Source organism: Pongo pygmaeus, chromosome 5, assembly GCF_028885625.2.
Source record: "Pongo pygmaeus isolate AG05252 chromosome 5, NHGRI_mPonPyg2-v2.0_pri, whole genome shotgun sequence".
NCBI lineage: Eukaryota > Metazoa > Chordata > Mammalia > Primates > Hominidae > Pongo > Pongo pygmaeus.
Genome location: NC_072378.2, coordinates 95,228,467 through 95,240,869, shown reverse-complemented (window position 1 = coordinate 95,240,869; position 12,403 = coordinate 95,228,467). Strand labels below are relative to the sequence as shown.

General features: G+C 36.7%; 1 protein-coding gene across 1 annotated transcript in view; it reads right to left on the bottom strand.

Annotated features, from left to right (window-relative positions):
* MANEA (mannosidase endo-alpha) overlaps positions 1-10,170 on the bottom strand; it is a 31,888-nt gene extending 21,718 nt beyond the window's left edge. The window contains exons 1-2 of the mRNA XM_054492471.2: positions 10,006-10,170; positions 459-1,040 (exon numbers count right to left, since the gene is read on the bottom strand). Of these exons, the coding sequence (XP_054348446.1) occupies positions 459-1,002 (544 nt within the window). The 5' untranslated portion in view covers positions 1,003-1,040; positions 10,006-10,170. The remainder of the gene's footprint in view (positions 1-458; positions 1,041-10,005) is intronic.
* Between the last annotated feature and the right edge of the window lie 2,233 nt (positions 10,171-12,403).

The following is a 12,403-nucleotide window of genomic DNA, read 5'->3' as shown; positions in this document are numbered from 1 at the left end:
TACAGTTTTCAGCGGTAGGGGAGAAGGTAGGCCTGAATAAAGGAATTATGATGAGACTTTTTGGGCTATAGAAATATTTTACTTCTTGATTGGGGTGGTATTCAAACAGGTATATACTTTTGAGTAACATCAGTGAGCTGTAAACTTAAAGTGGGAAATTCATTGTATTTTATGTAAATCATAATTTAATAAAATTGAGAAAGTGAATTAAATTAGAAATCAACAATATATCCAGAAATGCTCCAAAATTTAAAAATTAAACAATATACACTAAGGGCAGTGTTAAAAGGTGGTTGCCTGGATGTTTAAGATCATACATACAGTTTAATTTGGAGGTATGAGCTTAACAATATAATTAATAATAATGAGAAAATTAACTAGTAATTTAAAGTTACACAAAAAATCATTTATATGCATATATACAGACATAAACACACATATATATATACAATAATTACCAATTGAAGCTGAGCGCATTTGCCTCATGTGAGTTTCTATGACAGAAGGATCCCGAGAACTGTAACTTCCCAATTCAGGATAAAAGCTGGAGCCAATGTCATCTGGAGGGTTGTGTCTCCCTTGTGGATAATTCTTGGCTATTCTAGGGTCCCAATGCTCTAACACTGGATGATTCCAATGTATATATTTACCATCAAATTGTGGATTTCCATACCAACTGTAATAAAATACATGTAGATAATTGTTCAGAGGTGGTAGTTCATCCAAGTTAAGTTCAGAGGCTTTGGAAGGTTTCATAGTGATTTCAACACTTTTTAAATTCTTCGTATTTGTTTCACTGTTGATTCTGTCACTCTTTTGGAAATCAAAACTTTTCCCTAAATGAATAGTTCGTTGATGAAGTTCTGGAAGAAGGTCAAGTCCAAAAGGAGCTCCAAAAGTAGCTGTATTTGGTCTCAGCATTTTTAAACCCATCATCAGAGAGAAAATAAATAGAATAAAAAGTGCCAAAATGATGCAAGTCCTTCTCCGAAACTTTGCCATGATGACATACTTTAAACTCCAAAATAGTAAGTGTTTTGCTGCAATTTATTGAAAAAAGATAATTAGTAAGTGTTATCAACAGTATTTTCCAATGTATTCAACATGAAAACTAAAATCCATAAATTTCATTACATTGAATAATTAATACTGATTTCATCATATACTGGTGAAATTAAGAAAGTGAAGTAAGGTATTAATTATATCATAATATATAAATGTCTACAATAAGGGTCTATGGCTAGAATAAATGGCAATATTCATTTGGATGTATCACCATGTATATGCCAATTACGTTTAGTCAGACGAACCTTTAGGAAATTTTATTTAAGAAATTAAAATATGTTTTTCATTATTTGAACAGATTACATGTATACTGAATGTAGGAAGGGAACATTCTATATATGTGAACTAAAATTCTTTTTAAAAATCATTTATTTATTTACTGTAGAGACAAGGTCTCACTATGTTGACCAGGCTGGTCTTGAACTCTTGGGCTCAAGCGATCCTCCTGTCTCAGCCTCACATTGCTAGGATTACAGGTATCAGTCACCACACCCCTGGCCTGAACTAAAATTTTCTAAATCTAAGTGTAAAATTTACAAATCACAGTTAATAAAAAGGAAATACTTACTAGTGTATAAAAAACCCAGTCATTAAGCAGATTTTCCAAAAATTTTTTAACTAACAATTTCATAAAAGGGAAAAATTACACATTTTAAATAACATTTTGAAGTGAAATAGAATCAGACAAAATTTTTTAAATGACAGTAGAGAAAAAAAGAATAATCACAAGTAAGATATTCCCAATTTTTTAAAAAAATTCATTAGGCTGGGCATGATGGCTCATGCCTGTAATCCCAGCACTTTGGGAGGCTGAGGCAGGAGGATCACTTGAGTTCAGCAGTTTGAGACCAGCCTGGACAACCACAGGGAGACCCCATCCCTATAAAAACTTTTAAAAAATTGGCTAGGCATGGTGGTGTGTGCCTGTAGTTCCCCAGCTACTCATGAGGCTGAGGCGGGTGGATTGCTTGAGCCCAGGAGGTCAAGGCTGCAGTGAGCCATGATTGTGCCACTGCACTCCAGCCTGGGTGACAGTGCAAGAAAACGTCTCCAAAAATAAAATTAACTTATGACTCTGAAAATCTTACTGAACAGACGTTATAAACAGTAATTTATAACTTCTGAAATGGTATTATATGTGTTTTTGTTTTAGTAAGTATGTTTATGGACATATATTAATGCAGTGCTTCTTGGCTGATTAAGAAAAGACATTATTGTTGTGTGTGCATATATATATATATATGAGTATAAGTATATAGGTACATATACACCGTATGAATGAAATATTCAAGTCTTTTTATATACAAATTTATTAGAAAGGTATTTGGCACAATGCTGACATTGCTTTATGAGTTCTATGATATGGTACTGTTATTCTAGAGAATTAAGTTAAAAAAGACTTAACTCCAATAGAAAAGACAGACAAGTGAAACTTCCTACAAACTGCTGCTTCTATTCTATCGGGGGAACCCACCCCCAATATTTCAACATAGGTTCTGTTTTCCATAAATGTCGACCAGTCTGAGAAATAAGAGAGTACAAAGAGAGGAATTTTACAGTTGGGCCACTGGGGGGTGACGTCACATATTGGTAGGACCGTGATGCCCACCTGAGCCACAAAACCAGCAAGTTTTATTAAGAATTTCAAAAGGGGAGGGGGTGCAAGAACAGGGAGTAAGTCACAAGATCACATACTTCAAAGGGCAAAAAGGAGAACAAAGATCACATGCTTCTGAGGAAACAGGAGAAAAGGTAAAACAGAACTACTGATAAGGGTCTATGTTCAGCTGTGCACCTACTGTCTTGATAAACATCTTTAACAACAGAAAACAGGGTTCGAGAGCAGAGAACCGGTCTGACCTCAAATTTACCAGGGTGGGGTACCGGAGGAGACCAGGGTGTATCTCAGTCCTTATCTCAACTGCATAGGACAGACACTCCCAGAGCGGCCATTTATAGACCTCCCCCGAGGAATGCAATTCTTTTCCTAGGGTCTTAATATTAATATTTCTTGCAAGGAAAAGAATTTAGTGATATCTCTCCTACTTGCATGTCCATTTATAGGCTCTCTGCAAGAAGAAAAATATGGCTCTTTTTGCCCGACCCCGCAGGCAGTCAGACTTTATGGTTGTCTTCCCTTGTTCCCTAAAAATTGCTGTTATTCTGTTCCTTTTCAAGGTGCACTGATTTTATATTGTTCAAACACATGTTTTACAATCAATTTGTACAGTTAACACAATTATAGTGGTCCTGAGGTGACATACATCCTCAGTTTATGAAGATAAGAGGATTAAGAGATTAAAGTAAGACAGGCATAAGAAATTATAAGAGTATTATTAGGGAAGTGATAAATGTCCACGAAATCTTCACAATTTATGTTCCTCTGCTGCAGCTACAGCCGGTCCCTCCGTTCAGGGTCCCTGACTTCCCACAACATTATTCTACATGTATTTAAGAAACACTAAACTAACCAAGTATATTTATTTAACAGCTAAAATCATAAGAATTATTTTTAAGGTTAATCTTGTTTAATTGTAAATAGTGAAAAATATAAAGAATAATATAAAATAATAGTATAAAAGACATGTCTAGTTTAAAACATATAAAGTAAACATTCAAAAAGAAATCTGCCAGCTTAAAAGCTCCTTTCCACGTCTTGCTTTCCCTCTGAATCACCAGTCCTGCCCTTCTCCCTGCCTAAGGGCAACTGCTTGAATTTTGTGTTTACCATTACACCTCTTCTTTCTTTATAGTTTTCCCACCACACAAGCATATCTAACTAAAGTTAATTGTATTTTGTCTGTTTCAAACTTTAAGTAAATATGGTGTGTGTACATATATACATTATATATGTATATATATGTATACTATATATATGACATGCATACTGTAAATATATCAAGGCATGCAGGTACATACATAAACATGTGTATGTGCATATGTACACATACATGCACATATATGTGTATTTATATATTGTGCATTTTATGTTATACATGGATACATGTATGTCATATATATTTATGTATAACTATGTATGATTATATATACATAATTAAATGTATTTACATTTATAAAACTCTTGGGAAACAATATTAATTACTAAATCTTTTCTGACACTTCACCTGGTATCTTAACTCTTCCCCATCCCTGCATTCCATCACATCAGTTCCCTCCCTCTCTAATAAAAAGCTATGTAAATGAACTTTTAGTAAAGGAATAGGTAGAGAGGTCTGGAGATTTTGTTTTAATAACTATATACATACTGGCAAAATGTTCCTCCAGAAGATATCTAATTAATTACAAATGGGGACATAATAACAGTGGAAAACCTACCAAAACACCAATTTAAACTACGGATCAAAATTGACTTTATCAGTTAATTTGGATAAATAAGTATGGCCATTAGTCTCCAGAGAAGCTGTACTGAGAAAAACACAGAATCACTGCTGTGGTACTCTTGTTAAAAATTAATCCAGATCTAATCACGAGGAAGCATGAGACAATATATTAAAGACAGGATACACACATACACATAAATATATATTCATACATATATGTACACCACACACATACACTATATATAAAATGTATGGCTTACATACAATGCAACATATAAGTAAGGGTGTGTGCGTTTGTGTATAATGGTAAGCAAATCTGGTAAAATATTACCATTTGGTGAATGTGCAGGAAAAGTAAACAGAAATTGTTTGTGCTATTTATCCCAGCAGTAAATTGAAGAATGTGAGCTGTTAACATACCTGCTTATTTCTGGAAAGGGCTAAGTCACAAAGTCTTTCAAATCCTGCACTACATGACTCTGCGAAGTGAAATTTCTACATGTGAGTTGTGGCAGTCCTGTTGCACTAATAGGTATAAAAGGATGGGCTGGGCGTGCTGGCTCACACCTGTAATCCCAGCACTTTGGGAGGCCGAGGCGGGCGGATCACGAGGTCAGGAGATTGAGACCATCCTGCCTAACACAGTGAAACCCCATCTCTACTAAAAATACAAAAAATTAGCCAGGCATGGTGGTGGGCGCCTGTAGTCCCAGCTACTCGGGAGGCTGAAGCAGGAGAATGGTGTGAACCTGGGAGGCAGAGCTTGTAGCGAGCAGAGATCACGCCACTGCACTCCAGCCTGGGCGACAGAGCAAGACTCCGTCTCAAAAAAAAAAAAAAAGATGATACAACCATTTTGGCATGCCACTGTAATTTGTTGTCCTGAAATTTGCAAATTATTGACATCACAACAAACATTTCCCTTTGCTTAAAGAAAGGGAAAATTTTGATGAGACATGAAGCAAAAATAATATTTTGGATGTACTATATCAACTATTATGATATATAATATCATATCATCTGTATTAAAGATACACACAGAAGAAATATACTTAAACATGTAAAATAGTTATATCTGGATGAGACAACAGTGATATTTTCTTACTCTGTTTTCTAAAAGTAGAACATAATACTTCAGAAGGAAAACGTTTGGATAGGTATTCTATAAAGGAAAAAAACAATGGTAATGAATGTTGAAAGAGTTACAGAGAAATGAGAAATAACTAACAGATTTATAAATTAGTAAGGCATTGATTTTTGAAATGTTGACTTCAGCTAATGGTGAGATTCATGAAAGATCAAGATATATAATAAATATGAAGATGTAAATTCAAATCAGTCACACTTAGTTGTGTGATCCTGGGTAAGTCACTTAGCCTTTTCTTAAAAGAGTGTATCTGTTTTGCCTACTGATAAAACTGTTCTGTGAATCATGCAAGACAATTTGAAACAGTAATGTTTTAATCAAACAGTAAATACTAATGAATTTATAAATAAATGAAAAGTGAAGAAATATTGGAAACTTTAAAAAACTTCTTAGGTTCATTTTCTGGATATACTCATGAATACAAAGCACAAAATGTCCATTTATGGAAGCTGTTTTTTTTTTCTCTTTCTCTCTTGCCTATGAATGTAATTTCTTAAGCTGATCCTCTGTCTTCTCATTTTACATTACTTCATTCATTCAATTAAAATGTTTGTTTATCACATCATTATAGATGACACACAAGCTCAATTTTAAGAGATGATCTGCTGGCTCTGGCTCAACCTCCATATCTCAATTAAGTTATCTCAACCTAAATAAACACAGATGGGCATTGAGATTTAAAATATGAGCTCTGTAGTTCAAAAGCCTGAGCTCAAATTCCAGCTGTGCCATTTTTTAGTTATCTGACCTACAAAACTGACCTGATCTTTCTGAGTTCCTTTCCTCACCTATAAAATGAGTTATTACTTCACTCATAGGATTTTTGTCAGGATGAAATTAGTTAATATTGTAAAACTCTCAAAATCATGTGGCTTAGTATAAGACTAAATAAATATGAGCAATTGCTTATGATGATGATTAAAGATGGGTGTCCGACAAGCAATTAAAATATAACACATTTTATTCTAAGTGCCTATTCTCTATATGACCAACTATTGAAATACCCGTCACCTTCCAGTCAAAGTTGAAATGCTGCCTCTTCTTGATACCTCTCCTGATTCCACAGTGAAAAATACTTACTCCTCATATATTTTATTGTTAACAGTATTTACTTTTTAAATTGTCATTTTTTTTTTTTTGAGACGGAGTCTCACTCTGTTGCTGAGGCTGGAGTGCAGTGGCGCGATCTCGGCTCACTGCAAGCTCCGCCTCCAGGGTTCACGCCATTCTCCTGCTTCAACCTCCCGAGAAGCTGGGACTACAGGCGCCTGCCACCACGCCTGGCTAATTTTTTGTATTTTTAGTAGAGACGGGGTTTCACAGTGTTAGCCAGGATGGTCTTGATCTCCTGACCTCGTGATCCACCCGCCTCGGCCTCCCAAAGTACTGGGATTACAGGCGTGAGCCACCGCGCCCAGCCAAATTGTCATTTGTTATGTATTATATCATGCTGTGCATTTATCTTTATATCACCTACTAGATTGCTCCTTAAGTTTCAGAAATGGAGTCTTTATCTTCACATTCTAGTAGAGTATAACATATCTTTCATAGTGTTCATTAAGTGTTCAGCTTTCAAAAAGTTCATTTCTGGCTCTGCTGTTTCATTGGTATTTAGGCAGTGTATATATACATATACACATATATATACATATACACGTATATATACATACATATATATGTATTTAGGCAGTGTATATATATATACGTATATATATACATATATACACATATATACATACATATATACTATATACATATATACGTATGTACATACGTATGTATACACGTATATATGTATGTGTGTATATACGTGTGTGTATGTATACGCCTGTGTGTATACGCGTATATATACGCGTGTATATATACGTATATATACATACGTATATCTGTGTGTGTGTGTGTATATACGACTACTGACCATACACACACTTGATAAGTTTACAGTGTATACTAAACATAAAGAATGATAAAGATCCAATAATTTTAAAAATCCAATTTAATAAGAAAAATCATCTTCAACACTGCAAAACCACTACGACCCTGGAGATGCCTAAAATGTCTGATCTTGCAGGAAAGGGGTGGAGGAACTAATTTAGCTTCAATAAAAGAAAAGTTTTATAAGTCACCATACGGAAAAAATTAGAAGTTTATTGCAGATATATGTTTCCAAAGCAGGGACCTACTCAAAGTATTGGCTACTGAAAATCTGTTTTCTCCTCAAAAGGCTGTTTACATTACTCATACACAATAGGTTCTTTTGAACCTATAGCTTCTATTTTTTGAGTTTTGTGCTTTTAATCCTTTGAAATGCTGACTTGAAGCTTAGTGATGTCTAATAAAAAATTATTGGACATATCCAGCCAGCTAAGAGACCCCGAGAGATTCAGAAGCAGGGTGGTATGAATTAGTACTTCAAAAATTATTTGCTTTTATCATGTAACTCACAAAAGCCAAAAAGACTTCCCTTTTAATTATTATTAACTAAATTAAATCACACAGACTTCTGGTGCTTTTTAAAAAATATATACTTTCTTCTAATTTTATTTTGTATGAAGCCACTGGAGATAAATATAACTCAATACTAGAAGACACATCTGGAACTTTCAAAATCAGTTTCAAAACTCAATCCTTGCCCAGGTCAGTTTTATTGTAAACACTTGTACCCTCTGGTTAACAGAAATTCAGTGAGGTTTAGTGTTTTTTTTTTGAGATGGAGTCTCACTCTGTTGCCAGGCTGGAGTGCAGTGGCGCCATCTTCACTCACTGCAACCTCCACCTCCCGGGTTCAAGCGATTCTCCTGCCTCAGCCTCCAGAGTAGCTGGGACTACAGGTGCACACTACGACGCCCAGCTAATTTTTGTATTTTTAGTAGAGTCAGGGTTTCACCATGTTGGCCAGGATGGTCTCGATCTCTTGACCTCATGATCCACCCGCTTCAGCCTCCCAAGTGCTGGGATTACAGGCGTGAGCCACCGCGCCCGGCCGCAGAATTTTTTTTAACCTCATTTTACAAATGATGAAGCTGAGCAGTTGGTAACTTTTTCAAAAATCTCTGGGCCAGCAAATGGCCAAGAAACCAATCCAAGGTTAATCACCTAGCAAGGAGCAGATCGAGTCTGGCTCAAGAACTCAAGTTCTTGTCCATGCTATTCTGCCTTCCTTCAAGGTATTAGACAAATCAAATTTAGAGGATACACCACAGTTATTTTTGTGACATAAGATGAAAGCTGCTGCTATATGGTTATGTTTTCAATTAAGGATTATGTACCTAATAAACAATGATTAACTGTTACCTACTCCATAAACTGTGCCCAAACTTAATCTAAAGACAGCTTATTCTATTTTATGATCATACATTCACTATTCATCACAAGAATAACTGCAATGGCTCTGGAAATGGTGTTTTCATTGTTGTGATTTTTTGTTTTGGGGGGTGTTTTTCTGCATTGAGCCTGAAAATCCACAAAGTCACAGCACTCCTGTTTTTTTCAGGTGTGATACACCTGAAATAGATGTATTGTCATGAAAGTGATTTGCAAACAACGTAACACAGTATCACCAATATCTAGGTTTTACTTTATATTTTTGTTTCAAACTACTGCCTCAATACTTTAACGTGAACAGCCTATTCCAGTCTCATTTTTCTTATTTTCAAGTTCATAATCAACATTATCCCCTCCTTGTTGTTGTTTTACAGCACTTCCACATTTTCTCCTAACACTTATCCGTAGGGTCTTGCAACAACAAAACCAAAGTTATAACTGCTTGTACTTCAAGTTGCTTCTTTGGAAAAAGGAACAACAAAAACACTAATAAAGCACTGTTGCATCCCCAGACTTAGCAAAGGCTAAGAGTCTAAGATGACAGTGCCAAACACGTTAACAGGTGAACTGAAAAACCATCTCTAGCGGCCTCGCCATCCGGCGGTCTCCTCCCGATGCCCAGAGGCGCTGAGAGAGGCGACAGCTACCTTTCCGTTGCACCCTGAGCCCAGCAGGCCTCGGTCCTTCCACTCTCCCGGTCGGCTCAAGGCCCAGAGGCAGCCTGGGGGCACAAGGAGAAGGTGCTGAAAAAGGCTTCCATCCGACCCGAAATTTCCAACTTATCAGGGAGACAAGGAAAATCCGAGGCGACAGGAGGTACCGTTTCAAAGAGGAGGCGGCGACGACGCCGCCGGTGAGGTGGGGATAAAGCAGTGTAAAAGGCAGTAAAACTAACGCAGACTAAAACAGGCGTAAGAGTGACAGCGTAGGTTAATCGAGGGGGCTACAGGCTCGCCGCTGGGCGCCACCAGCGCCTGCTAGAGGGGCGCCGGGTCAAAGGGCGCCCGGAGGAAAGCGGCCACCAGATTGGCTGGCGGGCTAGCGCGCAGGCGCCGGCGGTGGAGCTCGTGCCCGCCGCCGCTGCTGGCGCCGCCGCCTCTAAGGGGTCGGAATCCTGCAGCTACTCACCAGGGTCGGGTAATTTACTTCTTGCAAGGACTCGGCCAGAGGAGAGGTTGAGACCGCGAACATAGAACTGACTGCCGCCGCGCCCCGAGCCCAGGCAGCCCCTCCTCCCCGAAGGCGTGCGCACAGCGTTCCGGGAGCTTTCAGGGGCGGGACGGGCGCGGGCGCGGGGGCGGGGGCGGGGGCGGGGTCACGGATCGGGCGGGGCTCGGGGTCTTCCGGAGCCTCCGGTCGCCGGTTTAAGACTAGGGCGGGAGCGGCGCGGAAGAAAGAGAGAATTGCGTTTTGGGGCGTTCTGCAAGAGGGGAAAGACGTGTGGATTGGAGTCAGACTGCACTCCTGCCTTATTTCTGCAAGTAGAACTCACTGCCCTTAGAAACGGTCTTCTGAGGCTCTGTTGGGAGGCTCTGTGTTACAAAGGACACTTTTTTTTTTTTATGTGAAACATTCAGAAGTTGCTTCCATCAAGTGCTTCACGAGTACACTGGTTTTCAAACTTTTTAAGTTGAGGAACTGTTTTGATTTTTTTTAAAATAGAACTTTACTTGGAAGTCCAAGGTAGGCAGATGCAGATGGCGTTTTTAATTTGCGAATGTACTCTATAAAATCACATCTGTACTGAAGTACTAGAAATAATTGAGGATAAGTCAGATGTGAAGAGCAAGAACTTTTGAAATAGGATTACAACTGAAGGTTTCCATCTTACATTAGCTTCAGAAAACAAGAAAATGCTATCTTTTGTTTGGTTACATAGTAACAGGAAGTCCTTAAGCTAGAACTTGCTGATGTGAACAGTTTCATAAGGGCTCTCTTTAAAAAGATTTTGTACACCAATCGAGAAATATACATATGAGTATATCTCATGTGCATATCTTAAAGAAGAATGAAAAATGCGCAGGTACCCACTACAGAGGTTAAGAAAAAAAAGAAAAATGCCAGTATTTTTGAAGCCTTCTAGAAAGGCCTCTTTAAAAGCATCTCCTTCCTTCCATTCACCATTATGCTGAATTTTATATTACTCATTCAGTTGTATTTCTGAAAATAGTTACATATGTACGATTCCCTAAAAATACTATTTTTCTAGTTTTATATTTTACATGTGAGTCATTCTTCATTTTTCCCCTTTTTTCACTAATTTAGGTTTTGAGAGGTTTTGAGATTCGTCTGTATACAAGTCCATTTCCCATTAACTAGACTGGCACATCGTTACCTTTATGCTATTGTTAGACTTTTTAAGTTTTTGCTGACAAGAGCATCTGATTGCTCTTTTAATTTGCATTTTCCCTTTTGCCAAAGCCTGTTCTTAATTTTATCTCATTTTTTATTAAATTGCTTGCTTTTGAAAATTATTTTGTAGATAATATTTATTTTTTCTAGTTTAATTCTCTCTTGTAAGTTACATGTGTTGCAAATGTCTTCTCTTAGTTTATGGACTGTCTTTCCAGTTTTTATGATGTTTCTTGATTGCCAAAAGCTTTATGCTTCAGTATACAGCTTTTGGAATTTAATAATATTTTACATTTTAATTTTATGCTTTTTGCTTTCTTGCTTACAAGATTTTTCCCAACATAAGATCAGAAACTATTCTTTCTTCTACAAGTTTAAAAGCTTAATTGTAGCAATTTTAGACACAGAAAGGACAAATAATAACATAATGAACACCCATGCACTCAACTCTATGTATTAAAACATTTTGCAAACCCCTCCTCCTAATGATTCTGGTGTAAAATTGCCTTAACTATACTTGGCTCTTTACTCTTTCATTGAAATTTTAGGATGAGCCAGCCAAGATCCATTTAAAAAATTGGATTTTAATTGGACATTTTATTCAACTTGAGAATTGAATTTAGAGATTTTGTGAAATGTCTTCTTATCTATGAACATGATATATTTATTTTATTCAGGTACTTTATGTGCTACCATGCTTTGTAATTTATTGAATATCTTTCATTATATTGCCTCCTAGTTTTATTACTAAAATTAGAGATCTCTCTCTTTAAACTCTATTTTCTAATTGTTTAGTAACATTGTATTAAAAGAGCATCAATTTCAATATCTTGATACTATCTCCAGAAGCTTTGCTGAATTTTTTTGATTGCTTGGTTTATTTCCTTGTTACATCTTTGGATGACCTATATAGGTAATCATATCATTTGTAAATAAGAATAATGGTTCCCTTCTTTCTCTCTTTTCAAACCACTTATTCAGTTTTTTCTTTAATTTATTAACAGAGCATCCAGTGCAATGTTTAATGGAAGTAATAATGGCATTCTTGTCCCATTCCTCACTTTCCTGCGATACTGCTAACATTTTATAATGATAACAATGTTTGCTGTGGGTTTTTGGTAAATACTTTATCAAGATTATTAAGTGTTCTGTTTCCAGTTCATAATGTATTGTT